Raw genomic sequence first — 26,437 nt, forward strand, 5'->3', positions numbered from 1 at the left:
CTTGAGTGAAGAAGCGTGATGTCGATGAGGAAATATTGGTGAGAAAGCTGTTTGATATTGCTCGTTCATGGCAGCAACTGTCAGCGTCTATCGGAACAAGCCAGAACCCCAAGATTGACGACCAGCTTATTAATGCCACAAGCTACCGTGCAGCGGAAGCAGGTAAGAAGCAACCTTCGCAGCAACGGAAGTCGCTCGAGCCCTCGCGGAAACTTCAGGATCTGTTCTTCAAAAAAAGCGTGCCCAACCTGTCACAGCTAGTGCATGTGCCTTAGCCGAGCGAGGGTCGGGGCCTTGAGAGCTCCGTGTTGGAAGGAGGATCACATTTTTAACCTGGATGGCTATAGGACACCGACGATGGACGAGAGTGCACGCGGTGGGAAAGCTCGCTGGGACGGGATCACTCAGACACCCAGGACCATCGCCGGTTTCGCATTCGAGGCTTGGGCCAAGGCGAACGGGTGGCCAAGACATCAACTTCTCTGATTGGCTTGATGACATGAACAGATCAAGGTGAGCGCCGCGGTCGCAGTATGGGACGAATATTTCTGTTCCGAGTGCACTGTTGGGACATTGCATTTTTGCTTCCGGGGCTTTTGACCCTGACTTTAGGCTGGTCAGCTGGGTGCAAGCTGTTGATACTTGGCAAGGAGTGGTGAGGTGAGAACGTGAAGAAGATGGACAGATGGGCCGGGCGCTCTGGTTAATCTTTGGCCTCATGTTTGTACCTGAGCTGACGACGGGACGACGGTAACCGAGATGCATATGATCAGATCTCCATCTGCTCATCCATGCCGAGTTAGCACATTCACCCCTTGTTCAGCTCACGGCGTATATATGCCTCCGACGAGCGCTGCCCAGCGCTGCCCTCTTTCTTTTCCTCTCGCCCGCCCTTGCGTGGTGTATTCCTAGTCCTCCACTCTCTCCGTGGTCCCTCCGACGACACCTGGGCCATTATTGGGACATTCTACGACATTTACGAACTGTACAATGACTACACGCAGCGACCCCCGCAGGCGCCCCGAGCGCAAAGGGCGGCCGGCTATCCGCGCTCTCGCTGAAGGTGGACTTTCCACTGCGACGCGGCCGACGGCATCGCCCACACCATCCGAGAGAAGATCCCTGCGCACGAGAATCCCCGCACCACGGTGAGCCCATCCATGCGGTGATCATCTTTCCCCGTACCACAGCGCTAAGCACGGGCGCGCGCATTCATACAGATACCGACACGCCGCCCCGTCTGCGCCCTGGCCGTGGATGGAGTTCGGTTCGTACCGCGACGCGCCCGTGTCGATGGAGAACGTCGCGGACTTCCCGGACCACCCCGAGTGGAACGGCTACCCGCAGAGCCTGTTCGGCAACTGGAAGGCGACGCAGGTGGCGCGCAGCAAGATGCTCACGAATCTGCCCGCGGAGGGCAAGTGCGCGGTGTTCAAGGTTGATGTGCAGCGGGACGGGATGTTCAAGGAGTACGACCCGGATCCGATTACGGTGGAGAAGAACTATGATGAGTTTTGGCATAAGCTGTCGCATGAGGTGAGATCGTCTGTTCCCAAACTTGATATTTAGACCCGGAGGGTGCGAGGCTGAATTGCGAGATGGAACAGAGGGACGAGGACGTCAGGGTCCGCGCGCTGTTCATTCACAACATGACATTGCCGGTATTGAAGATGTTGGGTACAAAGTGAGCGATTGACAAACTCCGCTGATAGCCTTTATCTGACAACTATGTGCGCAGCTATAACATCGAGCCTTTTTTCTTCTCTTCATCAACAAACTGGATACCCTCGAGATACCAAGAGGACGTTCAAGAGAGCGGAGACCGTAAGTATGGGTGCCGACTTGATCCTGCATGGGCTGACGCGTGGATTACGCAGACATCACTGTGACGCTCCCTTTCCTTCGCGCTGTCATTGACCCTGCTGTAAAGCTCACGCAAGAACAACTAGCGAGAGTGCCTTTGGACGAGAGTTGTATGCCGAAGAGCAAGCCATGGAAGAAAAAGAAGGGCCAGGGCCAGCAGGAGGAGAAGGAGACCTACGACATCGACACTCTCGCCCCGCTGACCCTTCGATCCAGTACGTCTTCCCCTGCCCTCCGCCTTCTGCGCGGGGACCACACAGCTAACCTATTGCTCCAGCCGGGCGTGTGCTGCTGCAAGACCTGCTCGCGCTACACATGGTGCGCACGATGGACTCGTGCACGGTCGTGTCGTACCACCCGAACAAGGGCGGGCGGACGTCCGCGCGGCACCTGCAGGACGTGTTCCAGAAGGCGGGCGAGAGCGTGTACTGGAACAAGATCTTTGAGAAGTCGAACGACCCGACGTTCTGCTTCCTGGCGATGATGTGGTACGCGGCGTACGCGTGGGACGAGGCGCTCGAGGTGCTGTATGCGCATATTACGTGGCTGGTGCGTGGTCGCTTTGTTTCTTTCTACTTGCTTGTAGGCTGAAGAATGCTGACCGCTGTGATGCACTGCACTGTAGGAGACAGAGGTGATCACGACGAACGACTTTAACCTGACGCGCGAGCTGCACGCGATCAACGCGCACCTGCTGCACTACTCGTCGCTGCTGTCGGACTTCCGGCTGTCCGTGCAGTTCATCGAGAACACGCCGCACCCGGGCCTCGTGAACGATCCCGAGGGCGCGGGGCTTCTGCCGAGCACGACGGGGAAGAAGAAGACGCTGATGGAGCGGGAGTGCGCGAATCTGATGATGGAGATCGAGCGTCTGGAGGCGCTGAGGGAGACGCAGAACAGGCGGCTGAAGAATGTGATGGATCTGGTGAGAACTATACTTGGATTCGAGGAGTGGGTGCTGACAAATGATACGACAACAAGGCATTTGCTACTGTCAATATTGAAGACAGTAAACGCATGCGGCGGCTGACCGAGGCGACTGTGCGCGACTCGGCGGCGATGAAGCAGATATCATACCTCACGATGATCTTCCTTCCTGCGAGCTTCGTTGCGGTGCGTTCCTCCGGCGCACGCAGTGTCCAACGCCAATAACTTACACATTTTAAATATAGGCGGTCTTTGGCATGAACGTCAAGGAGATCAACGAGGGCTCGCTCGAGTCGCTCGCGCACTACGCGGAGGCGGCGGTGATCATGACGCTCATCACCATCTGGGTGGTCGTCGCGCTCCAGAAATACAGCCCACTGCACGCGACGGAGGGCGATCGGTTCTGGCGGCGTATCGCGTGGCCGGGGTACTTTGTGTATAGGCATACGAAGCGCAGCCTGGATATGCGGACGCAGAGGCGCGAGGAGGATATGGAAGGCAAGGGCCATGATCTGGAAGGGAGGCTGGACGAGGAGGATGATTACGGGGATGAGACGCTGGATGAGAATGGTGATATTGAGGACGTGTGGAACGACCATTTACGTGATGAAAAACGGGAGTAAACGAGGGGGTGAGTGCGAGGGTGAGATTGACGATGGTTTCACTTTGTTCTTTGGTGTGAGTGTTGACATTGATGACGGACGGTCTGAATGGGAGATGTTTGGCATTTTCTTCTTCTTTTCATCTAGAAATTTACTCGGGACACATCATCTATGCATTGACTACAACACTAGCTAGACCTGGAAACCTACTATCTACATGTAGCTACATATACTTACTTACTGCGCCTGCTGTTGTTAGAGTAGATTTTTGTTATCGTTGTTTTTGATCTAACTCGAGTACTTTGCATCGTTTTCGGGTGCTGCGCCATCAACATGGTACAGTGGGGTATAAGTATTTCTGATAGAAGTCTACAATGCAAGATGATCAATGATCCGCTAGTACAGGGGCTGCTTCAAGCTTATTGACTTCCGCAAGCGAGGTTAGTTGCAAGGTTGATTGCCATCTCAACAGCGCGATGCTCGGAAGGCTGTGCGTCAGAAATCTCCACAGAAAAGCCAAAAGAGCACTGCAGTCGCCTGCGCCTATCGGACACCTAGGTCTTGCCGTATCATCTGTCACGGTAGACCCAGTGTATCTCCTCGTGCTCAACTAAAGCTTGCTGTAGAAACCCCATGATGTGGCCTACGGAATATCGCCTCGAAGCCTTTCTAATGGTTGTCGTTGCAAGGTGTTGACGGGGGACCACAATGAAAAGACGATTGCCGACTTAATCAAGTGTAAATGAAGGGTCCAAAAGGTTAGTGGAAAGCCTCCGCCTCCGCCCGTCACAAGCGGGACGATGATGTCCCGAGCTGATGATGGCTTGTTGACTCCGGTCCTACGGTACGAGCGCTCTACCTTCAAGCGCCCCCGCCAGAGTCATATAGAAGAGCGAGGGAGCCCTTGCACAGGATGCACCAATACCAGTCTGTTTCCCCCATTATCCCCCTCCCCGTCGACACCATGACGAGCCATAACCGCCCCGGTGTTAGGTTTTCCAATGCGCTCTCGATCCTTCCTCCGGATGTCCAGGCGCGGACGCCGACGTCGAGCAATCATCTGGGCCTGCCCCCGCGGATACCTGCCCCACGGCATGTGCCCACATTTCATTGCTCATTCTAAAGATAGAGACTGACATCCATCTCCTTCCTTCTCGACTTCTGCTTCTTCTCCCACCCCAGATACCGACACGCCGCACCGTCCGGCCCCTGGCCATGGATGGACTTCAACGCCGACATCAGTGCCATGACACCCGAGGTGGAGGGTCCCCCGCCCGACCCGGTGAACCCCTGGAAGGGCTACCCGCAGAGCTTGTTCGGCAACTGGACGCCGGAGCAGGTGAAGCGGAGCAAGATGTTCTCGAATTTGTCGCACAAGGACCCGGACGCGACGTGCTCGGTGTACAACGTCGATGTGTTGAAGGGGGGCAAGTTCGCGGGTGTTGAGTCGTATAATGTGAACGTGGGTCAGGATGAAGAGCGGTTTTGGAAGGTTGTGCAGGAGGAGGTGAGTGTCTGTTCTACGCTACGTCGTGCGTAGGGCTGATGCAAAGGGACACTTAGCGTCCGTCGGATGTGCGTGTGCGTGCGTTGTTTGTGGAGGATATGTCGCCGCCGGTGCTGAAGATGCTCGGGACAAAGTACGTGTTTTGTAGTGTGCCTTCGAATGTACGGTCTGAACGTGCGTGATAGATTCGTTATTGAGCCTTTCTTCTTCACTTCGTCCGCCAACTGGATACCATCACGATATCAGGAGGGGGTGGACACGGGGCAAGGAGATCGTAAGCACCGCCGTTTTCTAATATTGCTATTCTACTGACACCCTCGTAGATATTACGATTACATTGCCCTTCATTCGAGCAATGCACAATCCCATGACTGTTCCTCCATCGCCGACGTCTGAGCCAGACGACAACGCTCCCGCACGGGCGTTGGCCTCGAAGATGGTGTCTGTGTATGGTACGCACAGGTCGACTTTTTATTGCTAGTACGCATTGCTGATGACCTTGACATTTCAGACGAACAGCAAGTCATCGATACCCAAGCCTCCCTCACCCTCCGATCCAGTACGTTTGTCATACAAGCATAAGAAGCTGAGCTAATCACGGGAGTATATTATCCATAGCCGACGACATCCTCCTCCTCGACCTCCTCGCACTGCACATGGTCCGCACACCCGGCTCAAGCACGATCATATCGTACCACCCAGGGCACAAGTGGCAGCGCGTGTCCGCCAAGCGGCTCCACATGCTCTTCTACAAGGCCGGGCAGAGCGTGTACTGGCGCAAGATCTTCGAGAAGACGGACGACCCGACGTTTATGCTCCTCGCGATCTTGTGGTACGCTGTCTACGCATGGGACGAGGCGTTTGAGATACTGTATAGGCACGTGAACTGGCTGGTGAGCGCCCATTTTGCTCGCTGTGATGTCGTGTAAAGCAGTGTCTAACGGACTTGCGTATCTTTTGTTTTTGTTTCTAGGAATCACGCGTGCTGACGACGAACGACATCCACCTGACGCGCGAGCTGCACGTTATCCAAGCGCACCTGCTGCACTACACGTCGCTCCTGAGCGATTTTAGCAAGTCGGTCAATTTTGTGCGCAAGACGGAGCATCCGGGGCTGGCGAAGATATGCCCCGACGAGGACAAGCTCAAGCTCTCGAGGGAGCTTCTGGAGAAGGAGTGCAATAACCTTCTTTCGGAGATCGAGAGGCTGGAGGGGCGGCGGGCGATGCAGAGCAGTCGGCTGAAGAACGTTATGGAGCTGGTGGGCTTTACCCTCGCTCTTTGGTTGGTCTGGTTCGCTTACGTTGGTTGGTTAGGCATTCGCGACGGTCAATATCGAGGATAGTAAGGACATGCGCAGGTTGACGGAGGCCACTGTGCGCGACTCGGCGGCGATGAAGCAGATCTCGTATCTGACGATGATTTTCCTCCCTGCGAACTTTACGGCGGTAAGCATGCCCCAGATTGATCTCGACCGCGCACCGGGTATGCTCACTTCTGGACAGACTGTATTCGGGATGAACGTAGTCGAGATCAACGATGGCAGTCACGAGTCGCTCCGAAACTACATCATCGCGACGGTCATCCTCACGACGATGACGATGTGGCTCATCGTCGCGTTCCAGCAGTTCAGCCCGTTCCACGAGGAGGGCGATCCGCTGTACAGGCGCATACTGTGGCCTGGGCTGTATCTGCGCAGGCGGTACCAGAGGCGGAGGGAGCAGCAGCGGGTAATGAATAACCTTGCGACGAGCGCGAAGGGGATGCAGGATCTGGAGAAGCTGGATGCGTTGCATATTGAGACGATTGAGATGCCGAGTCTGCGGTAGGGTCTGAGTGCCTGTGTGCTGCTGGATGTATGATGCATTGATTTGGGGGGACTAAGATTGGTATATGAATTGACACGCAGAAGCTGCTTTACTATACTATCATACTGATACCCATGTATTTATCGTACGCGTATACCTTACCACTTGATAATGCTGTTCGCGAATTCTGCTTGGGCAAGTTGCTGGTGTCAGGGGCAACAGCGGGCCGATCGGGCCACGGGGGTATTTTGCGGGTCAGTAGCGCCGTCACCGGGACTAAACCTTCTTCGACGCCTTCTTGTTTGTGCTTGCTCCCCTGCTCCCCTTTGCTCGCCCTTTCGATGCTTATGACGACAACAGTGCCCGCCTTCAAAGCCTCAACGCCCCCATAGAGCGAGGACATCTATCATACGCCAAAAACTCGGTCTAAGGTGGAGACAACATTAGCTGTGATTATGCCCCTGAGGTGATGATTCTCACGACGAGGCCTTCTTCGACTCGACGAATCCGGATCTACGCAAAATGAAATGAGACAATGAATCGCTCTTCGGACGCCGTCTGGTCTATTGCTCACCATATGCTTGTCCTGGGACACCTTGCCTGATGATCCACTCCTTCGCCCGAGCAGCATACCACCCAGGGCGCTAACCTGTCAGCTATCAATATCCCTGCCGCTCAGCTGACTGAACGTGCACTTCACGTGTGCCAGCCTCTGGGACTTCTAGCCTCCCACAACAGCCCATAACGCTCCCTTCGTCCCACAACGCCCCCTGCGTGTCCCCTGATCTCGTCCAGAGCTTGCATGGCCAGGAACGATTTCCTCGATTTTGTCATTGTGTCTCATCGATGGTCGCAGGCTTAACAAGGCACGCCTGACAGACTGTGGCACGGTGCTGTGCTCCTGGGGCTCGTGGTTTGGTCACGGTCCGCTGCCTCCACGCCGTCGAGCTTAGATTTCGTCATTTCTCGTCCATAATCGCGGAGAGATCATGGGCGAGGTGAGGTGAACGGCGTCCTTGAGTTCGCGGGGGTGTATAAATACACGCAACCGCCGCCCATGGGGCGAAAATTAGACGTCACTGGTCTTTGCGGCGTGTTCTGCGATCGTCATCATCATGTACTCCTCCTCGCGCTTTTGGGCTGCTGCTGCTGCTGCTGCTGCTGTAGCTCTCTGGGCTCTCCCGGGTGTATACGCTCTTCCCGGGCCGTCGTTGGTGGCTCGCTCCGAGTGCCAGAACGCGTTGACGGAGGCAAATGTGAGTTCGTAAAGGTGAGACTGTTCGGCTCCCCGTTTGTTGACGCGTGGCTGTTTCAGAGCGTGGTCGATCGCCTTCTCACGAATTGGCTGAACTATACGACTGGCCAGTTTATGGATGGGGACTTCTGGGTGGACTGCGTGCGTGGTGCCTATGCTTGGTTGATGGCGATTTGGTTGACTGTGGTGCAGAACACCTGGGAGGACATCGAGAACTATCAGCTTGCGGCGAACAGCGATGCGTACGCTAATATTTCCTCGCTTGGATACCTCGGGAAGAATGCCTTGGATGCGTCTACGAACTGGACAGAGCTGCTTGGTGGCAGCTATGATGATGCACAGGTGGGTTTCTTAGAGAGTGGGCTTCCTGGAATGAGCTGACCGATCCTTTTAACTCGATAAGTGGGCAATCTTGTCACTCTGGAGAATGGCTGACTACGAGTCTGGCCATGGCCAAGACAATACGCCTTACCTCGTGCGTTTCACATAGTTACATTGCAGTTCTTATAAGGACTGAGCTGACTACGCGTGCGGTAGAACGCTGCGAGCACTATTTATGACCTCGTGTCTGAACAGTGGGATGACTACTGCGGGGGCGGAGGTAGGCGCCGCCAAATGAGTCTCGTCCATTCCCGTGCTGAATATTTCTGGCTAGTGTGGTGGTCGTCGGCCAAGACCTATAAGAATGCCATCACGAACGAGCTATACTTGCTTACTTCCGCCGAGGGTTATCTTAGGACAAACAATCAGACTTATCTTGATAACGCCCAGAAGGTGCGCTTCTTCGCTGGTTCGCAGCGTGCTTATCTCACCTCTAGCCGGCTCGTAGGAATGGACGTGGCGTATGCTTCTTTTCCGGATGTGATATGATACGGTTCTCAACGTTAATTTGTTTTTGCAGTGAGCAACTCGGGGATGCAGAACGCGCAGCTGCTCTACAACGATGGCTTGAGTGATAATTGCACCAACAACGGTCAAGTGAGCCCTTTCTGTGCATCTCGATCCTGGTGGTTATGCTCACGATCCGTTATTACAATAGACAGCGTGGACCTATAATCAGGTGAGAAAGACGTCCCCACCTTATCTCTTGTCTCGAGGAAGGCCCCGGGAGCTAACATGCGCTTCTTTCCTCGGAACAAAATAGGCTGTGGTTGCCTCGGGCCTCGGAGCGCTATACAAAGCTACTGGGAACGCGACGCTTCTTGATGTCGCAGAGACGAGTTTGGACGCGACAATTATGAGTCTTACAGACGACGGGATCCTCAAGGAGGCCTGCGACGACGCCGTCGGTGGTAGCACTGAGTGCAGTCATAATTCCGTATGTGGTGACCTCTATCATTCGCCTGTGTGCGATGCCTCACTTTGTAGAAGCTGACCTTCCTTTCCATAGCAACTGTTCAAGGGTCTGTGGATGAAGCACTTGTCGTACTACCTCACGTACGCGAATGACTCGTCGCGCACCGCGAAGTATGCGCAGTTCATTACGGCGCAGTATGATGCTATCCTTCAAAACGCGATGAACGCTCAGTACGACATTGGTTCGGTTTGGTATGCACCCAACCAGGGAGGCTCGGTTTTCCAGCCCGAGGCATCTGCGAGTGGTTTGGAGGGGATTCTTGCTGATGCGCAGGTGTGTATGATGCAGGCCGTCTAACTGTTGAGGGAACTCACCATGCGGCTCTTAGTATGGATCTTGCTGAGCATATCGATGACATTTCAGCCCCGGCATGTGTCTCAAAGCCAGGGCAACTTTGTACATTTGTTGTAAGCGCTAACGTACAGCGGACTACCACGGCAGACTGTACACCAATCTGTATCTATAACACGAATCTCTTGACTACCTTTAGTTGTAATGCTTCACAACGGCACCCTGCACGATCTCAGTCTCGATGTTCCCGTCCGCCTTCTTGAGCTGCGTGCGCCCATAGGTGATCGTGCGACTGATCCTCCAGGCCTCCACGGTGGGCGCCTCGCCCTCCTGGAACTCGGACTGCGCGCCTGCTTTCTCGAGGACGGGGCTTCCCGAGAGCGGCTTGAGGACGACGGCGTCCTCGGGCATGGAGAAGTAGAACAAGCCGAGACGGTCGTACGCGCGCTGGTCCTCTGGCGGCTGGACGACGCGGTGAATCGTGGGCTTGATAAAGCCGCCAGTGAGGAAGTTGAGCATGTCGCCGGTGTTGACGACCTGTGTTGCAGTGTTTTATCAAATCATCGCTTTTACCTGCTGAGGGAGGTAGTGATCAAGGGATGGCTGCTTACGACGGCGTTGTCGATGTGGCGGACCCATTGCCATTTACCTTCGGCGGAGAGGATTTGGAGAGCGGTCACGGGCTGGCTCCATAAGACGGAGAGGGAGCCGATGTCTGGGATGTCAAAAAAAAAAACGCGTAAGCGATCTCTTTTGTTTGTAATTAACTAGTCGTGAGCGCATCCTACCGGTATGGCCCTTGAGCCAGACACCATTCGACTTCTCCTCGTCTTCTGGGCTTCGCCTGAAGCTGAGGAGAGGTAAGTTTGAAGAGTCTAGCCCGAGCACATTGAGCTAGCTTACTACTTGAGAGTTCTAACTAGAGCCCCGAAGTCAGCATGTGGCTTAGCGAAGGGCGGAGTATGGCGTACAGCAGCTCTCGCCGATTCCCTCGAACCTGTGTTTGTTAACGAGGGTGTCCTCCGGGAGCTCGAGGCTGAGAGCGATCAACCTTCAGAGATCGCCGTATTATTAGTTGGGTGTTAGGTGACAAAAATAAAAACCCTTACCTCAGAAGAGGATGGACGATATTGAAGTGGTTGTGCTTGACAAAGTCGTCGATCTCGGGCAGGAACGGACGAAGACTCTGCGGGTGAGGACGCCTGTGTACGTTCTTGTTGACTATCCATCACAAGAACGTGTTCTGATTTTATTCGCGGCGATACAGAGAATACTTACTTGCGTACTGTTCGATTTGGTCGCGCACGTCGGTGTCCGTGCCGACTTTCTGCGACGAAAGGAGATCAAAACGGCTCCTCTGGTGTGAGTAAATTATGTATTTACCCAGTACTGGCGAGGCTTGTAGCCCTGATAGTATCCTACCTTCTCAATGTTCGCGACGTAGATCTGTTTCTCCTCCGCCGAGACGTCGGAAAACGATACGTTGGCGATATCGAACATCCTATCTCGCTGAAGTCTAAGTCAGATGGCTGTGTGCTGAGTATGATTATGAGGTGGAATACCTGGGATTTAGTGTATCCATGGTTGATAGCATATATAAAGCCTTGCGTCCGGAGCGCGTCGCGCAGCTGCGCGACAACCTCGTCACGAGAAGCACGGTTACGGGCTTTCGCGAGGTCGATGATAGAGAGGTTTACGAAATCGACTGGCAGGAATCATAGTCAACGTCGTGAAAAATGCTGGCTTGTAACGCGTCGATTCGACGAGAGATGACATACGATCCTCGTTGGTCGTCGGCGGTTCGACGTACCGCGTGCATTCAGGGAGCAACAGGCTGGGCATGTCGAAGCTCTAGGAGTATGTGAATTGAACAACGCAAGAGAGAGTTGGTTGAGGACAAGATAGAGGAAACGTCGGGTTTATAAGAGTTCCTGAGGCCTTGAGAATAGGCGTATCCCATGACTAGTCGAGGCAGGTCGAGGCACCCAAAGCTGAGGACCAGAAGCAGGAACAGGATGATCGATGCCCAGAAACGCTTGGAAGGACGGAACCATTTTTCCTTTGCTGCTTCGCCTTATCGTTCAATTCAAAGATGAGTCCGCCATGGCGGTACTCAAAGAAATGTTCGTCTGAGTAGGAGGCGATTTTGATGTAGACAGTTCCATAAGAAACCTAGCTTATGTCTGTCTCGAAGTACGACCAAACTTGGCAGAATCTGAGTGGTAGAGCTTCCATTCCATGCATCAGATCACAACAAAGGAAAGGCGCAGAGCATATACATTCACAATTGCATCCAGAGTCTGAGGGGCACGGTGAAAGATAGCAAAAATACCTCACGTCCCTCCCAAGGAGTGTGGTCACGGCCAGTCAGCGCTGAAGGAACGCCAGGTTACAGAGATCCCGCTGGAGCGGTTCTGCGCCTCCCATGGGTTATCATTACGGTAGATATATGCCTCAATGCGTGAAAGGCTCCGACAGAAAGCTGGCGGCCCCTGTAAGTGAAATAAGGAGCCAATGAGCACACGAGATCAAGCTAGCATCTCATTTACCAGGAGGAGCACCGGAACATAGAGCGCAAGTGAAACCGAAAAAGTTGAGACCCCGATTGCATGTCAGCGGGATAGTTAGAACGTGGCTTTGAGGACAGGCGCCTTCCGGGAGCGGATCGAGAAAGAGCGTGCTGAGGATGCGCATACAACCATGAGCGAGCACGCGGACAAAGAGAGATAGGCCCGTCTGTCACCGTCCAAAGACTCGTGGCTCCTCCGAGCCAGAAGAAGCATCGAATTCAAAGTCAAAAACGTTGATATGAGAACGCAGGCCCTGCTGATTGGAGGGAGCGGAATAGTTCGCTGCTTGTTCCGAAGGAAAACGGCCCGAGTGGCTGTAGCAGGGACCAGGTTCCGCGGAGCTCCGGTCGGAGGGGTCGAAGAGGGTCGAAGACGACTCGTCGAAGTCCATCGTGGCGTCCGAGGAGGGAAAGGCGGCGTCGTCGATTCCAGGTGAAGACGCCGGCCGAAATGTCAGTGCCAGCTGCGGATCGAACGGAGGAGTGGAGATCCGAAGGTCGTATGTTTCGCCCGGAATCCTGCGGTTTTTCTTACGGAGCTGGCACTTGCGCCTCGAGAAGAACCGCCTGACTTTGAGTGGGTCTGCCTTTCTGGAAATCGCCCAGCTGTCCATGGACGTGGGGGTAGGAACGCAAGGAGAGTTTTCCCAGATTAACCAGAGTTCGTCTAGCTGAGATTTTGTTAGCTTCGGCTGTTTCGGTGCTGGAGGAACAGGATCTGTTTTGGGTGTTTCGGAGGAGTTTCGGCCGTGTGAGATGGTGACCATGTTGCCTTGTCGACGCGTCGGGCTGCGTCGGGGTAGGAGATACGCTCTGATACGCTGGGGACGGTCGGGCGAGGATTCCGGCGGGCAGCGGCGGTCAGGAACGGAATGGCGCTCCGACTAAATGCAGATTTGATCTCCGCGACGGCACCAAACGGGCGGGATTGTGGCGGGATTAATTGGGGATTGACACGATTGGCGTCATTCCTCGGGCCAGATACGGACGGAAGCCGGCGGTCCACTCCAATGTCTGTAGCCTCGGCTCTGGTTGACGGTCCGTATCTCTCTTTCTTTTACCCCCCACATTACTACCTATTTCTCCCTAGACTCGCCGTTGTCCATCACAAAACGCAAAGATGGAGTCCTCAGAGCCAGCAAAACATCCTACATCGCCTCCAACCAAAGGTTCCAAGAAGCGAAGACGACCATCGCGGCTCACCGTCCGCATACGTCCAGATCCTGTCGAGGACCCGTTGGATACCGCCCAGGGAAGCTCCTCATCATATGGAGATTCCAAGCTAGTCGGGCACGGGATGAGCTCTGAGCCACAGGGAAATGGCGCGAGTGCCTCTGGCAAGCATCAGTCTAATGACGCGAAGCCTCCAATGAAGAAATCCTTCAAGTTCCGCCTCCCCTCCAACTTGCAATGGATACCTGCCAACTGTACTTGGCCCAAATGGAAGCCAGTGATCCGTTGCGCGATGGCGATGTGGGTTGCTTCACTATTATTCCTCATACCGCGGACGGAGAACATGATGGGACAGGTAAGCATCTCTCTGACAATAACGTGTCTCTCCATGGTTTCCTTACATCTCCTCTTACTTAGGCCAGCTTTCTGATCCTAATCTGTGCGTCATTTCTACATCGAGAGTTGCCCATCTGAACTTTGTCGATAGCTTCAATCATGTCCCCACCTGAAGACCCCTTTATTGCCGTTGTGGAGCGAGAGTTCCTTATCATGTCCCTTACAGTCCTGGTATGGGCGTAAGTAATATTTCGCTCTGGTGTATCATCATCTGACTTGTAGAAGTTGGGTATGCTTAGGACTCAAGCTATCCAGCCTCGCCCGGAGACAGATAGACACTGAAGCGATTTTGAGCGACATCTTCGCTGGATCATATGTCGAAGCTGCCGTAAGTTTTGCTCTTCGTTACATTTTAGGATGGTCCGAAAGGTCTGATATTGACCTTGATGTAGCCTACAGTCATAATCGGTGTCTTCATATTCCTTGGGATCGTCTTCATTCTATTTGTAAGAGCCCGCCGCGGACCTGGGCCTTTTATTTTCGCCACTCTATATGCATGTATCAGTCTAGGTAAGCTCACGCTGGCTTTGAATAGGTGACAATAGCTAACGAATGGCACCTAGACATATCATTCACTACCGCATTCCTCTTTCCGTACCCATACTACACCGTGTGTACCAGGTTTTGGTGTATTGCATGATGATTGAGCTTTCGTTCCACAGGTTACCCAAGTTGTCTTCGTTCCACTCGCCCTACACTCCCTCGTCGCTATCACCTTTGCCGCGATATTGTGGCCACAAACCATATCTTCTCAGTTCACGGGCCGACTACAGGCGGTCATTCGACCTTTGGCCACTGCGATGCGCCAGCATCGATCTATGCTCGAGTCTCCTCCCATCGGGACTGATTTTGACCCGAGTCAAGTGTACACATCTGTAGAGACAGCTGAACGCTCGCTCGCACCTTTAGCCGCTTCGGCTCGCTTGCTCGGGATGGATATCATATACGGGCGCTTCGCACCCACGGATTACCGACCAATTCAAGACCACTTTCGGCGTCTGACGGCTCGCGCGAACGGTATGAACATGTACTTCAGGCTCCACGACCCGAACTGCGAGACGTTCCCCGCTACGCCGGCTCCGTCTAGACCATCTACACCTCTTCCTTCCATGCCTTCTACACCGCTCACCGCCAACTCGCGCGCCTCGTCCGTAGAGCGCAGTCCGACCGCTGGACTTGGTCTGCTTTCACCCACCGAGCCACAGCACAATCACGAAAAAGGCGACACGTCCGCACCCAATGGTCATTTGAGCCGTCAAAGGAGCAGCCACCTCTCTCGAATGTTCTCCACCAGTCAATCCCACTCCCTTCATGGCCCGAGACACCGACGTTGCCACAGCCACCATCCTCCTAATCACCACGGCCACGGTTCGCACAACAATAGCATAAACGGCCTCAACCTACATGGAAACAGTCATCATAGGCACCACCTCTCTTACCGACATCTTCACCGCTCGTTACATGACCTCCTAGCCGGGCCATCAAAGGAGGAGATCGCGGTGGGCGTGTTCGAGAGCAACCGGTACATGAACATCGAGGCGGAGCACATGAACCATCCGAACAGGGAAGAGTATTCCGCGCGGACATTCGCGCTGCTCCGCGAGTGCTGCGACGACCTCCTGAAGGGGTGCGAGAAGGCGCTTGACGAGACGGCGAACTGGCTCGAGCACGTGTATGATAACAGGTTCAAGTTCTGGCGCCGCAATATGAAGGGGAGGAGGGAGGAGCGCAGGAGGGAGAATGTGGAGAAGTTTGAGGTGATGCTGCAGGAGCTGGCGAGGACGATTGAGGAGTTCAAGAGCTCGAAGCGGTGAGTGGTGATTTGGGGCTATTTCATGGGTTTATGCGTGTGTTGATAGACTTTTCTGGCGGTTAGGTACAACGTCATCGATCCTTATCGTCCGCTGTTCGAGACTGTGGACGATAGCTCTTCAATCAACCTGGAGTACGATGCTCCGCCTCATCGCTACCTCTTTCATTGCTATGTATACCAGTACCATCTGATGGAGGTGGCTGGGATACTGCAGGAAATCGTGAGCGGTGACGCTTCTCAGGCGTTGTGCTCCTGACTGATGTTTCTTATCTCTTAGCTCAAGGAGATAATCCGCCTTGAAAAGACTCGCAAGAGAAATAAGCTCTGGGTGCCTATCTTCAAGCTCATACGCCCTTTTAGCGCATGGGACACGTCAGATATGCTTGATGACAATGAAGAAGATCCTGGTTCGTTCCCTCTCCTCTATTCCATCCAACTGACACTCACTGTACGCTATTAGATATCATCCCTGGCATGAAACCGCAATGGATGTCGGACTTGGGCGAGGTACGGCGGCGCGATCCCGACGCGCTGCCTCCGTCCAACTGGATGGAACACATCATGAACTGGATCTACCGCCGCGCTCTTGGCTTTACGGGCGGCAACTTCTTGTTCGCGCTCAAGGCGGGCGTGCTCACTATCATCTTGTGCTTGCCATCCTTCCTCAAGTCATCTGCGGCATTTGCATACAGTAAGCCTGTATTGTTGGGTTCTAAGTGTACAGAGTGCGCTTAACTGGAGATTCTAGGGAACAAGTTTGCTTGGGGAATGTATGCGTCTTTTCTTTCATATGGTAGATTCTTCGACACTGACACGGTAGTCGTTCAGTATTATGGGTCAGCTCACTACGGCCCGGTTCCGCGGTGACACCGCGTTCGGTCTCGTCGCCCGTATTATCAGCACATTCTGCGGCGGGATTGTCGGAACTGTCATCTGGTACGCTTGTGCCCTAACTTAGGCAGGCGTCTATTTACCAACTGGCATTTGTACACAGGTACATCTCCACTGGTTTGGGGCGCGGCAACCCTTACGGTCTCGCGGCTGTTTTCGCTGTGGTTTTCCCGTTCCTATTCTATGCGCGGTTGTACTGGCCGGTGCCGTCGATGGTCAACCTCGTCTTCTTCGTCACGTCGATGCTCGTCGTCGGTTACTCGTATCAGGACGAACACCTGTACACGGCCTCGGCGCCCGGGTTTGGGATCGACGTCGCGTGGCGCCGGTTCGTGCTTGTTACGATTGGCGTTGTTGCTGCTGCGTGCGTGTTTTGTTCCCTCTCTGGGGGTGATGTCCGATGAGCAGGGCGAGTGCTGATGATTCTGTAATCAAGGATATTCTCGTTCCTCCCGCCGTCGTGTACGATCCGGGCGTACCAGCGCCGCGCGCTCGCGACGACTGCGGGCGAGCTGGGCGGTATTTATTGCTCGATCGTGTCGTATGCGAACGTGCGCCGCGGGACGAATGTGCAGCAGATCGTGCAGAGTCTGATTGCTATTCGGGCAAAGCTGAACCGCACGATTGCCCTCAAGACTAACGTTGGTTACGAGGTCGGTCTTTGGGTTTCTTGTTATGTCTATTGAGTTGCGACTTACGAGGGGATGGTGGTCTGAAATAGATATCGTTGCGAGGCAAATGGCCAGCGGAGCGGTACAAGAAGATTGTTGAGCTTCAGCTGTGAGTTCGCATTCTCCCGAGACTGATGGCACGTTACTGACATTGCGTTTAGGGAGATCGCGTACCTTTTATCTCACCTCATGTCTGTAGTCGAGCATCTCGAGCCGGCATGGTCGCACGCATTCCTGCAACGGACGCGCATGCTCGACTCGGACTTCCAGGGAGACGTTCTCGCTGTCATAAGTGAGCATTCTACTTCCTTCTGTTGTTATGCTTTACTTGACGCTATATGTTTGCAATGCAGGCATGATCACGACCTCGCTCAAGACAGGAAATCCACTCCCACAGATCACGCCGTGTCCGCTACTGCATCGCTACTCACATCGGCAGCACGGGCTCAATGTCGTGCACGAGCAGAGCGAGGAGGACTACGGGCTGCCACGGACGCTCAAGCTCGATACGCTCGAGAATATACAGTACTTGTGCGTGCCGTTCCATTCCTTCCCTCTCCCATTCCTTCACGTTCTTCGCGGTACTCGGCACTCGGTAATAGTAGGATGCTGAACGATGGCGATTCACAGGGTATTCTCCGTCGGCGTATCGACGACGTTCAGCATCTTCTTGAGGCTGGATAGGCTTATGGTCGCGGTGAAACAGCTCGTCGGCGAGCAGTACCACATCCACGGCGTCGGCGCGCATCACCCCGGCAGCAGTGCTACGAGTGTGCGGCGCGCGGACGGGTCGGGCATCGAGATGACGCCGACGCCAACGATGGGGTCGCATCTCGTCTGATCAAATGGCTGCATTTCGGTTTGCGACTATGCAAGTTGTCCATACAGCGTGAGGTTTAGACGTTGCGGGGACTTGGTTGTTGTACGGTCCACTTCGGTGGCGGCTGTAGCTCTTGGATCTTCTTGGGATGACGTGTGCGGGGCGATGTATCTTACTGGGTCATATTGTCTTGGTCTTGGGGCTGTATTCTACTATAAACACAATCACCCTAGTTCGCTACCTTTCTTGATAGCCGAATTCTCCATTTGTAGCATTAGCATTGCACGGTATAAACCCTCAAAGCTTCATTTCGCTCCAGCGGGTGTTATAGGCGGAGAGGCCTTGGCAGCTCGTCGTTTCTTTTGTTCAGGCCACGCATAAAACGTACGGAGAACTTCACATTGATTCAGAGCCTGCAGCCAATTTGAACGAACTGTCACCTGTACCCATCAAAGTACGCACACGCTAACTTAGATATCGCAAATCTATCGCTCATTGTCAGGGGAAGGTAAGGATAAGATGAGGCTCCCTAATATCTGACTGGGCCTGACTCAGTCATGGACTTACTTATACACCGTGGAGACGCATGACTCATCCTCTCATTTGTGAATGATACTATAACCAATCACGCTATGCGGAGAGGGCCTACTAACTCGGTGGCGTAGAACACTTTGACTAGAGGTGCCAGTTGAGACATCCGACAAAGAACCTTCCGATTTCGTTTCTTGGGCCTAAAAACTTGTCCAAATGCACGAGGATGCCGTGGCTGTGACTATGGTAGACAAACCCGCGCTTGAATTTGCCTGCTCGCGTAGAACAACACACGCGCCGAAAACGGATAATATCGAGCAAAGGGAAAACTGAAAGCAAAACATCCGTAACGTGACATAACATTGCGAGTTTGACCAAGGGTATATTCATCCATAAGTTATCCACAAATCCGATCCACGAGAGACGATAATTAGGAGGTAAGTGTGTAGGTGCCAGTGTGCGTTCGTATGTGCGTATGTATGTTTGTTGTATGTTTGTGTAGGTACGTGCATATATGCAGTCTGTTGCCCGGTGTCGATCATTCGATGGCTAGCGTACATCCCGTCTGACGTACATGCCATCATCGACGCTGACGTGCTGGGCAGATACACGTCCGGTGTTCGCGATTATTTCACCTGCGTTGCAGCCACCCTTTCCTTCGTGGGTGCATGTACGGGGAGAGAAGAGTCCGCTCCCACATCGTCATCCACCCGCGACACCCCGAGAACCAGAAGGAAAACGAAGCCACTTATAGAAGAGGCAGCGAGGGGAGACTACCGGAGCATGGCGCCGGTGCTGTTGCCGAGCGGTATCGAGAGCTCGTCGGGGGCGGTGCGGAAGGTCTCGTACAGGTAGATGATGCCGAAGAGGAGGAAGAGAACGGAGCCGCCGAGGGTCACTGTAATGGGAGAGACGGGCGTGGTGTGAGTGCGAGTGCCAAACGGGTAGTGGAGGGAAGGGAAAAGCGGTGGAAAGATGTTGAAGCTCGGCAAGTCGGATAAACAGCGAATAGCATGAATGAAGTTTAATTCAGGGGGAGGGAAGGATAGCGGTGCCCAGCGGGCCGCTGGCGCACCGTACTGCGCCGCATCGACGAGCACTTGTGTGAAAGGGGACGAGAATACTGAACGTGGGAGGACGAATGGATTGTGGAGAGCGAAGAAGCGAGAAGGAAGGAGGGAGAAGGAAGAGAAGACGCACCGTGCTTGACGGAGATCTTGGTGGAGACGTAGCGTCCGCCAACGACGGCGAGCGCGGTGCAGCACGAGTGACCGACTACTGTGCCGATAGTGACGAGGTATACGCTCTGAACAGGATGTCAGGTGTCGGTGGGCGTGCTGCTCTAGCATTTATGCGAGGGAGACGTACATGTGCAGCGCCGAGTGCGATAGTCGCGATCTGCGAGCGATCTCCCCACTCACCCAGAAAAGTCAGTATGAATGCCTGCACGAAAACGGGCCCGAAGAAGAGGCTGCAGAAGTTGCGCGCGCCCTCGGCGAACCCTGTGCCCGCCTTCCGCTTCTCGGCCGGTGGTGGCGACGCTGCAGTGCCCGTGCCCGCATCGCTGTTGGCGAGTCCATTCACGGTCTCCGCGGCTGTGCCCTTGCCCGCCTCGAGCTCCTCGAGCGGGATGACGCTCCCGTCGCGCGCATGCCCGCCCGTGCCGTCCGCATGTGCCTCGTCGCCCTCGATCTCCTCCTCCGCCTCGCGCATCTCCTCGAGAACCTTGGCGTTGCCCGCCTGCATGTCCTTGCCCTCCAGGAGCATCTTGCCGCCGAAAACAAGGAAAAGGGCACCGGCGACGGCCTGTGTCCAGCGTTTGGGGATGAGGGCGGGGAGGAGCTGGCCGAGCTCGGCGGAGAGGAGGGACATGACGAGGAGGGAGCCGAATGCGCCTGCGAAGACGGAGAGGCGGGGGTGGCGCATGGCGAGGATGGCGGCGATGAGGAATGTTTTGTCGCCGATTTCGGAGACGATGATCATGGCAAAGGAGCGGACGAGGACGTGGAGGTTTTCATGGGCAGCACCCGAGGGGAGCGTGTCCGTCATGGCTGGACTGGTGACGTGGGGGTTGTCCGGGGGTGCAGAGGAGGTGCAGAGGGGGTGAAGTCTGCTCGGTGGAGGGCCTTTTGAACGAAGGAAGCCGGTGACGGGGCAGTCGAGAAGGATGATCGAATGGACCGGGTAGTGAAGCCGACGGCGCGCATATTTCAGCACGTGACTCATTTCACCGTGGCGTTCTTAACCCTTGACGTCGTTCTCTCCTTCACTCAACACTATGAATGGGTTAGGATGAATCGCGGATGATGCATCCGTAGCACCGTGGTATCAACTGGTCAATAGCAAGTTCATCACCGGGACAATTGTTAACTCGGCGAACATCTTCAACTTCGTACTCATGCTGGTGAGTACCGCCCAAGTGTCGTCCATCATTTACTATTCTTCCCCATCACCGGTCGGATGGTAATGGGAGAACACCAGTCACATTAAGGTCTTACCCGCTCTTATGGTGCGCCTGTCAGAGCGCATCTCAGGGTATGGAACGCGTGGTGACTGGTGGGTGCCCTTCTCAAACGCCATGATCATCGCGATATATAGCACAATCCGCTATTTTTGTCCGTGGAGAAGAGCCGAGGATAGGTGGCCATGCTATAATTACATGCGCAAAGCGAGGGCGCGAGGAGCACACGGCTCAGACCGCAGTAAGTGTATATCAAACACGGAGCTTGCGTCCCTTCGTTTTCACAGTGGTTCGGCAGCAGAGATGTACAGCACTGCGAGGGTGACGATAAGCAAAAATAAATGACCAGGAGATGGACGGATACGGTGCTGTGGTAAGATGCAGAGGGTCGTACGCACCGTTGTTGCCCCGGATGAAGGCGTCCCCGTACCGGTTCGTGACTGACCCGTTGACGTGCTCCTCCGTCTGCTCGAGCGCGATGTTCATGTACCCGTCGAGACATGATAGTATGCCTAGCGCGTAGCAAAGTAGTGTCTGATTGAGTCGGCGTGAGCTTGGAAAAGGAGTGAGGACATACCGCGGTAATCTACGCCAGAGGTCAGCCGCACGATCACGCGTTTCCCGACGACGCCCTTGAGAAAGTCGGTGGGAGATCCAGATACCGCAACAGGCGGGGGAGGCGGCGATGCTTCGTTGGGGGGAGGTGGGGGTGGCGAGTCTTCGTCCATCGTCTGAGATGTGGACGGGTGTCAGTGTCGAGACGCGCTGCAGCGTGCAGAGCAAGTTTGGACGTGTTTGGCGCCCCAGATGACATGACATACGATTCTCCTTCCGCTCCCCGACATCCCGACTCCCGACAGACGCAAAGTAGCACATATCGTCCCCCGCTATTTAAGTGGGGTCGGTCTATGTGCCCGTCGCGTCATCGCGCCTCCCATGCGCACGGTCAAGCTCGTCGTCATCGGTCCCTCCGGCGTCGGCAAGACCAGTCTTCGCGGCCAGGTCAGTCCTCATCGTATCTCACCGACAGTGACTCATTTCAAATGGTACTCGCATGATGTAGTACATCTCGGGCCGTTTCTCGACGGGATACAGAGCGACCATCGGCGCGGATTTTATCACCAAAACGCTTCCGCACCCAACGAACCCAGATGAGAGCGTGACGCTGCAGATATGGGTGCGTCTCATATCTCATACCGACGCGGGGCTCACGTTTATTCTCTCCTCCCGTATCTCTCATATCCCAACGATCTATGCAATGTCATGATCACGCAGGATACGGCAGGCCAGGAACGCTTCTCGAGCCTCTCGTCCGCCTTCTTCCGCGGCGCGGACGCCGCGATGCTCATGTTCGACGTCAACTCGCGTGACTCGCTCCATGCGCTCGCCAAGTGGTGGGACGCCTTCCGCCAGAACGCGCCGCTCGCAGACGACGAGATGGACGACTACCCGTGCGTCGTCGTCGGCAACAAGGTCGACCTTGTCGACCAGAACGCCGCCCCTCCCCCTCCCCCTCCTGCGCGTGGCGATGCAGTTCCTAACGGGAGTGCGAATGGACACACAGATCCGCTCGCCGCGGCTGCGACTGCGAGACAGCCGGGCTTCGTCACGGAGGAAGAGGCGCTCCGCTTCCTCGACGTGCTCGTCCCGCCCTCCGTCCGCCACCCCCCAGAGTCGCCTCGCTCGGAGCTCGACGACGCCGTCCAGGAGATCATCCTCGAAGACACGCTCGATGGGCTGCCGCAGCCCGGCGACATCAGCCTCACGCTCGACACCTCTCACGCCCATGCCCATGCCCATGCCCATCCGCACGAGCCGTCGCCGTCGATCGAGATCTCGCAGCGCAAGCGGTTCTCGCGCTCGCGGAGCGACCCGCGGCTGAACGGGTACGCGACGAACGGGCCCGCGAACGCGTCGTCGGCCAAGGGCTCCGCGTTCGGCACGCTCAACTCGACGGCGACGGGGCACACGGCGTTCCACACGCCCGCGTCGTCTGTCTTCTTTGACGCATACGCGTCCGCGCGCTCGTCGCCGTTTCCGGCGGACTCGAGGCCCGAGTCGCCCGAGAGCGGGGGCGGGAGTGGGAGTGGGAGTGGGAGCCCGGCGTCGGTGAGGAGGAGGAGGAGGGTGAGCTCGTTGAGTAGTGTGTCGGCGCTGACGATTACGCCGGAGTTGTATGCGCTCGGGCAGGGGCAGGGGCAGGGGCTGCGGGCTCATCATCATCATCACCACGAGCAGCAGCATCGTTCTGCGCAGCAGCATAAACACCATCGCCACCGATCCTCTTCGGTTCCTCCTACCCCCGACCCCAACTCCGAGGAAGGATATGAAGACGGAGACGGAGACGACGACACATCCACAACGCGCCCCGTCTACCCCACCCTCCCACCGCGTCCCGAGCGCGGTCCGCGGCTGTTCTTCACGAGCGCCAAGACGGGCACAGGCGTCGCGGACGTGTTCGAGTACGTCGCGAGGCGGGTGGTGCAAAGGGCGGACTACGAGGAGGCGCTGGACGCGCGCACGCTGCGCGTCCAGGAGGGGAGCTTTTCGTTTTCGTCGTCGTCCTACTCTGGTGGGGGGTTTGGCGGTGCGGGTATAGGTGGGGGAGAGACGATTCGGTTGGGGCTGATGAAGGGCGGCAGAGGGTGGAGCGGGGGTGCGGGTGCGGGAGGGAAGGGGTGTTGTGGGCTGTGATGGTTTAGGGCTCTGGGCTTGGAGGGAGCGGACTTGCTTGAAGGTGAGGTGGTGATGGTGCTGGGGTGTAAGTATTTGTTATTCTTATGTATTCGTTTCTCGGTGTTTTAGGGTTTTCTGTGCCCCTGCCTGGCTTGCTGTTCACTCAGGACTGTTTTCTCGATTTACCAAGTTGCTTACACGTTTCCGCGTTTTATAGCGATTCTTCCTCGGACTGCCTTTGTAGATGTCGTGTTTTGTCTGTTGTTGTTGTTTTCGAATTTGTTCTCGCACCTGCCCGTAGTAGTTTGTTTTATTGCAACCTGGATCCTAAGCTTCACCGGAACCCATACCATACATACGCGTATCAGATTACACCAATTTTTTTCATCTTCTACACACGGAAAGTGCGACCCTATAAGCCATAGAAAGACAGCTCCTCACATGAATAGCTCAGAGGTGGGGATCGATAAACATATGATACACTAAACCCCGCCACCATGGCCTCGACCTTCCCCGGTCTAAGGACACTCATACACCCAAACTACATACAAACGCTCAGCCTCCACTCACCCAAACGGAGCTTCGTCGTCCCCCCGCAAGCCGACGGCATCGATGTGCCGCCGCACGCCCCCGAGACTCGCCGTCGTGAGCACCATGTCCACCTGCGGACACGCCGCTGCATGCAGGCCCGCGGCAGAGGTCCGCGTCCGGGCCCTCCCCGTCGTCATCGGCACCGCCGTTCGCGGCACCTCCTGGATCCCGTAGCTGCCGCCGCTGTTATTATTATCACCCCATTCTAGATCTGCAGCGCGCTTCGCGCTCAGGCGGCCCATTTCGGGGTCGTGCGGGTCCGTGCTGCCTGTGTCGCCGCTCGTGCTGTAGGCGTAGGTGTAGGCGTAGTCGGGGGTGGAGTAGGAGCTGAGCTCGGAGGGGCGGGCGATGCGGATCGGGGGCTGTCGATGTGCGTAAGGCGAGGATGTTAGCCTTGAGATCGAGAGAGGAGTGGGTAAGGCGTACGAGCATGGAGGCGGTGTTCATGGGCTTGAATGTGCTGGATGGTGGGAGATCGATTCCGCCCTCGGGCGCGGTGAGCGCGAAGTTCTCGCCCGTCGGTGTGGCGTGTCGGGCGCGTTTGAGCGTTTGCTTGCGTGTGTTCAGGCTGTGTAAGGGGCCACGAGCAGATGTTAGGTCCTGGCGTGGTACGGCGAAATGGAAGATCATGTAAGGAAAGAACCCACGTCGCCAGCAGAGATACGGCATACACTGAGGAAGCATGGCATCAGAAAATTGCAGATGGAATCAAAAAGATGCGGGACGTGCAGCTGGCGTACGTTTGCTTTGTGTTTGCACGAAGGCGCTGAACGCCAAATTTGAGGATCCGAGAAACTGGATTATAGTCACTTAAGCCTCACTACCCAAGCAAGTGTACGGAATAGCGGGGTAAGGCTCACCGTGATGAGCACAGCGATCGCAAAGAGTCTGCATGTTATGGGTCAGCGGCTGTCTAAATTGATTAAAACGATGACCAGCTTACGAGGTCACAAGCCCTGTGTTGATCGTATACAGCAGGAGCTCATTGATAATAGTGTCGGTGCTGAGTGTGGAAAGTTAGATTTACTCGTTCAAAAGTTCAGTCGATCGATGCAGCAAATATGGCTTACCGCCTCATTCCGGTACGCTGTCTATGCAGATAAAAACAGAGCGTGCTGGCGATGAGCGTGTCTGTGCATGCAGACACGGTCCAGCCTGAGACCATCGTCGCCTGTGTCAATTTCGGGATCATATAAGCACGACCGTGAGTGGCTGTATTCAACCGGTAAACGTACATGTATATGCTGCCGGAATACGACCCAGGCTGGGTAGCGGAAGCTAGTGGAACAATTTGACAGGCCGAGTCCTGACATGTGTGAGTTGAGTTCGTCTGCCGTTCCAACCGGCCAGGGCCAATGTTTTAAGCTTACCCAGTCGAGCTGTAGCCATGAATGTCTGACATAGAACCAGAATTAGTCGTCGTACACCATCAAATCAGCTGAACGTACCAAGAATGCAGCTATCCAACGCTTCCTGCTAACTACGAACGTGTCGTTCAGATGGAAAGGACTGAAAAGCATCTTTGAAGATCTCACGTAGCCAGATTCTCCATACAAAAACCCTAGATCAATGCTCATTTACATGAACCATTCAAGAGATGATTAAGGGAGACTCACAGGTTCACAGGATAGGCAATCCAGAACTAGTTTCGATTCAGTTGTAGTTCCTTTCTGGATCAGCGAAAAGACATACCCCGATGAAATACGAAGCGCCCATACTCCAAACAGCATAGTTGAGCAGCTCGTCGTTGCCAAAGTTCAAGATCAAGTAATGCTCCACGTAGTGTATCGAAAGTGCTGTGTGCGCAGTCTCCAGTGCCCTGTGCGAAATGTGCCCAATATCTCGTTAGCTCCATGGAGCCATTGGCCGAAATGCCGATCTGCGAATGAGTGTCCTTACCAGACCCAAGCGACCTGACAGAAAGTGTCAACTAGATGTGATATCGCTTTAGCAGATCATCGAGGGTGTACGTACCAGTACTTTCATGAATTTTCGATCCCTCTCATAGTTCTGGTAGTACTGGAACGTCTGCATGCATATGATCCCATAGAGCATCATCGTCGCTAACGTCCCGCACAGAGGACCCTGCATGATTGCCTCCGCTGGTGTAGGAGCCATCGTCGAAGTTGCGGTACCGGAGAAGACGCTAGAAGCTAGAGGGGAGAGAGCACACAGCGTACATCAAGTGCATTCTCGTTATATTATGGCTGGGGAATTGACGTGATGCGGGCTCAG

General features: G+C 55.0%; 9 protein-coding genes across 9 annotated transcripts; 4 read left to right on the forward strand and 5 right to left on the reverse strand.

Annotated features, from left to right (window-relative positions):
• The first annotated feature begins 880 nt into the window (after positions 1 to 880).
• CONPUDRAFT_147030 (uncharacterized protein) lies at positions 881 to 6,802 on the forward strand. The gene is made up of 20 exons (XM_007775783.1): positions 881 to 1,148; positions 1,221 to 1,536; positions 1,599 to 1,684; positions 1,739 to 1,824; positions 1,878 to 2,078; positions 2,141 to 2,412; positions 2,489 to 2,788; positions 2,845 to 2,976; positions 3,036 to 3,409; positions 3,793 to 3,832; positions 4,151 to 4,236; positions 4,575 to 4,899; positions 4,956 to 5,032; positions 5,085 to 5,173; positions 5,223 to 5,351; positions 5,411 to 5,458; positions 5,518 to 5,792; positions 5,873 to 6,160; positions 6,216 to 6,347; positions 6,405 to 6,802. The coding sequence occupies exons 1-20, from the start codon at positions 991 to 993 to the stop codon at positions 6,726 to 6,728; spliced, it is 3,738 nt and encodes a 1,245-aa protein (XP_007773973.1). The 5' UTR covers positions 881 to 990; the 3' UTR covers positions 6,729 to 6,802.
• Positions 6,803 to 7,764: 962 nt separating this feature from the next.
• CONPUDRAFT_65226 (glycoside hydrolase family 76 protein) lies at positions 7,765 to 9,616 on the forward strand (the record flags this gene model as incomplete). The annotated part of the gene is made up of 8 exons (XM_007775583.1): positions 7,765 to 8,103; positions 8,155 to 8,304; positions 8,366 to 8,437; positions 8,500 to 8,618; positions 8,868 to 8,940; positions 9,002 to 9,022; positions 9,107 to 9,280; positions 9,353 to 9,616. 8 exons carry the CDS (start codon positions 7,765 to 7,767, stop codon positions 9,614 to 9,616), a joined length of 1,212 nt encoding a protein of 403 aa, XP_007773773.1.
• A 189-nt stretch (positions 9,617 to 9,805) lies between these two features.
• Positions 9,806 to 11,452, reverse strand: CONPUDRAFT_158762 (Clavaminate synthase-like protein; the record flags this gene model as incomplete). Its single annotated transcript, XM_007775784.1, has 10 exons — positions 9,806 to 10,147; positions 10,222 to 10,325; positions 10,399 to 10,460; positions 10,514 to 10,529; positions 10,582 to 10,661; positions 10,720 to 10,831; positions 10,889 to 10,937; positions 10,994 to 11,119; positions 11,173 to 11,315; positions 11,389 to 11,452. 10 exons carry the CDS (start codon positions 11,450 to 11,452, stop codon positions 9,806 to 9,808), a joined length of 1,098 nt encoding a protein of 365 aa, XP_007773974.1.
• Positions 11,453 to 12,349: 897 nt separating this feature from the next.
• On the reverse strand, positions 12,350 to 12,946 carry CONPUDRAFT_158763 (uncharacterized protein; the record flags this gene model as incomplete). The annotated part of the gene is made up of 1 exon (XM_007775785.1): positions 12,350 to 12,946. The coding sequence occupies one exon, from the start codon at positions 12,944 to 12,946 to the stop codon at positions 12,350 to 12,352; it is 597 nt and encodes a 198-aa protein (XP_007773975.1).
• A 602-nt stretch (positions 12,947 to 13,548) lies between these two features.
• Positions 13,549 to 17,964, forward strand: CONPUDRAFT_93215 (uncharacterized protein; the record flags this gene model as incomplete). The annotated part of the gene is made up of 18 exons (XM_007775786.1): positions 13,549 to 13,707; positions 13,770 to 13,791; positions 13,840 to 13,927; positions 13,971 to 14,076; positions 14,141 to 14,258; positions 14,312 to 14,358; positions 14,411 to 15,558; positions 15,625 to 15,781; positions 15,839 to 15,968; positions 16,022 to 16,252; positions 16,310 to 16,331; positions 16,390 to 16,497; positions 16,556 to 16,816; positions 16,889 to 17,105; positions 17,174 to 17,232; positions 17,285 to 17,415; positions 17,477 to 17,654; positions 17,754 to 17,964. 18 exons carry the CDS (start codon positions 13,549 to 13,551, stop codon positions 17,962 to 17,964), a joined length of 3,393 nt encoding a protein of 1,130 aa, XP_007773976.1.
• An 889-nt stretch (positions 17,965 to 18,853) lies between these two features.
• On the reverse strand, positions 18,854 to 20,561 carry CONPUDRAFT_131505 (UPF0016-domain-containing protein). The gene is made up of 3 exons (XM_007775787.1): positions 19,843 to 20,561; positions 19,675 to 19,780; positions 18,854 to 19,372 (listed from the first exon to the last, which is right to left on the reverse strand). Exons 1-3 carry the CDS (start codon positions 20,521 to 20,523, stop codon positions 19,248 to 19,250), a joined length of 912 nt encoding a protein of 303 aa, XP_007773977.1. The 5' UTR covers positions 20,524 to 20,561; the 3' UTR covers positions 18,854 to 19,247.
• Positions 20,562 to 21,098: 537 nt separating this feature from the next.
• CONPUDRAFT_131506 (LSM-domain-containing protein) lies at positions 21,099 to 21,663 on the reverse strand (the record flags this gene model as incomplete). The annotated part of the gene is made up of 3 exons (XM_007775788.1): positions 21,099 to 21,248; positions 21,334 to 21,447; positions 21,513 to 21,663. The coding sequence occupies 3 exons, from the start codon at positions 21,661 to 21,663 to the stop codon at positions 21,217 to 21,219; spliced, it is 297 nt and encodes a 98-aa protein (XP_007773978.1). The 3' UTR covers positions 21,099 to 21,216.
• A 208-nt stretch (positions 21,664 to 21,871) lies between these two features.
• On the forward strand, positions 21,872 to 22,414 carry CONPUDRAFT_42859 (uncharacterized protein; the record flags this gene model as incomplete). The annotated part of the gene is made up of 3 exons (XM_007775561.1): positions 21,872 to 21,937; positions 21,999 to 22,112; positions 22,211 to 22,414. Coding segments are annotated over 3 exons (384 nt in total), but the record flags the coding sequence as incomplete, so codon positions are not given.
• Positions 22,415 to 24,035: 1,621 nt separating this feature from the next.
• CONPUDRAFT_169214 (uncharacterized protein) lies at positions 24,036 to 26,389 on the reverse strand. Its single transcript, XM_007775789.1, has 15 exons — positions 26,177 to 26,389; positions 26,102 to 26,115; positions 25,895 to 26,021; positions 25,819 to 25,844; positions 25,738 to 25,763; positions 25,651 to 25,682; positions 25,573 to 25,597; positions 25,438 to 25,508; positions 25,273 to 25,373; positions 25,146 to 25,205; positions 25,063 to 25,090; positions 24,943 to 24,997; positions 24,850 to 24,874; positions 24,629 to 24,770; positions 24,036 to 24,564 (listed from the first exon to the last, which is right to left on the reverse strand). Exons 1-15 carry the CDS (start codon positions 26,318 to 26,320, stop codon positions 24,178 to 24,180), a joined length of 1,263 nt encoding a protein of 420 aa, XP_007773979.1. The 5' UTR covers positions 26,321 to 26,389; the 3' UTR covers positions 24,036 to 24,177.
• Positions 26,390 to 26,437: the final 48 nt, after the last annotated feature.

Source organism: Coniophora puteana, assembly GCF_000271625.1.
Source record: "Coniophora puteana RWD-64-598 SS2 unplaced genomic scaffold CONPUscaffold_15, whole genome shotgun sequence".
Lineage (NCBI taxonomy): Eukaryota > Fungi > Basidiomycota > Agaricomycetes > Boletales > Coniophoraceae > Coniophora > Coniophora puteana.

What these genes read in the sequence shown, in the direction of transcription:
- CONPUDRAFT_147030 (XM_007775783.1), top strand. Translation starts at nt 991, where the DNA reads ATGACTACACGCAGCGACCCCCGCAGGCGCCCCGAGCGCAAAGGGCGG. An exon ending in TTGTTGACTCCGGTCCTACG is followed by an intron (nt 4,237 to 4,574) that starts GTACGAGCGCTC and finishes CTCCCACCCCAG; the next exon opens with ATACCGACACGCCGCACCGT. An exon ending in ATAGGCACGTGAACTGGCTG is followed by an intron (nt 5,793 to 5,872) that starts GTGAGCGCCCAT and finishes TTTTGTTTCTAG; the next exon opens with GAATCACGCGTGCTGACGAC.
- CONPUDRAFT_131505 (XM_007775787.1), bottom strand. Translation starts at nt 20,523, where the DNA reads ATGACGGACACGCTCCCCTCGGGTGCTGCCCATGAAAACCTCCACGTC. An exon ending in TCGCACTCGGCGCTGCACAT is followed by an intron (nt 19,781 to 19,842) that starts GTACGTCTCCCT and finishes CATCCTGTTCAG; the next exon opens with AGCGTATACCTCGTCACTAT. An exon ending in CAAGATCTCCGTCAAGCACG is followed by an intron (nt 19,373 to 19,674) that starts GTGCGTCTTCTC and finishes CTCCCATTACAG; the next exon opens with TGACCCTCGGCGGCTCCGTT.
- CONPUDRAFT_169214 (XM_007775789.1), bottom strand. Translation starts at nt 26,320, where the DNA reads ATGGCTCCTACACCAGCGGAGGCAATCATGCAGGGTCCTCTGTGCGGG. An exon ending in CATGGCTACAGCTCGACTGG is followed by an intron (nt 25,509 to 25,572) that starts GTAAGCTTAAAA and finishes CACACATGTCAG; the next exon opens with GACTCGGCCTGTCAAATTGT. An exon ending in TGAACACCGCCTCCATGCTC is followed by an intron (nt 24,565 to 24,628) that starts GTACGCCTTACC and finishes GCACATCGACAG; the next exon opens with CCCCCGATCCGCATCGCCCG.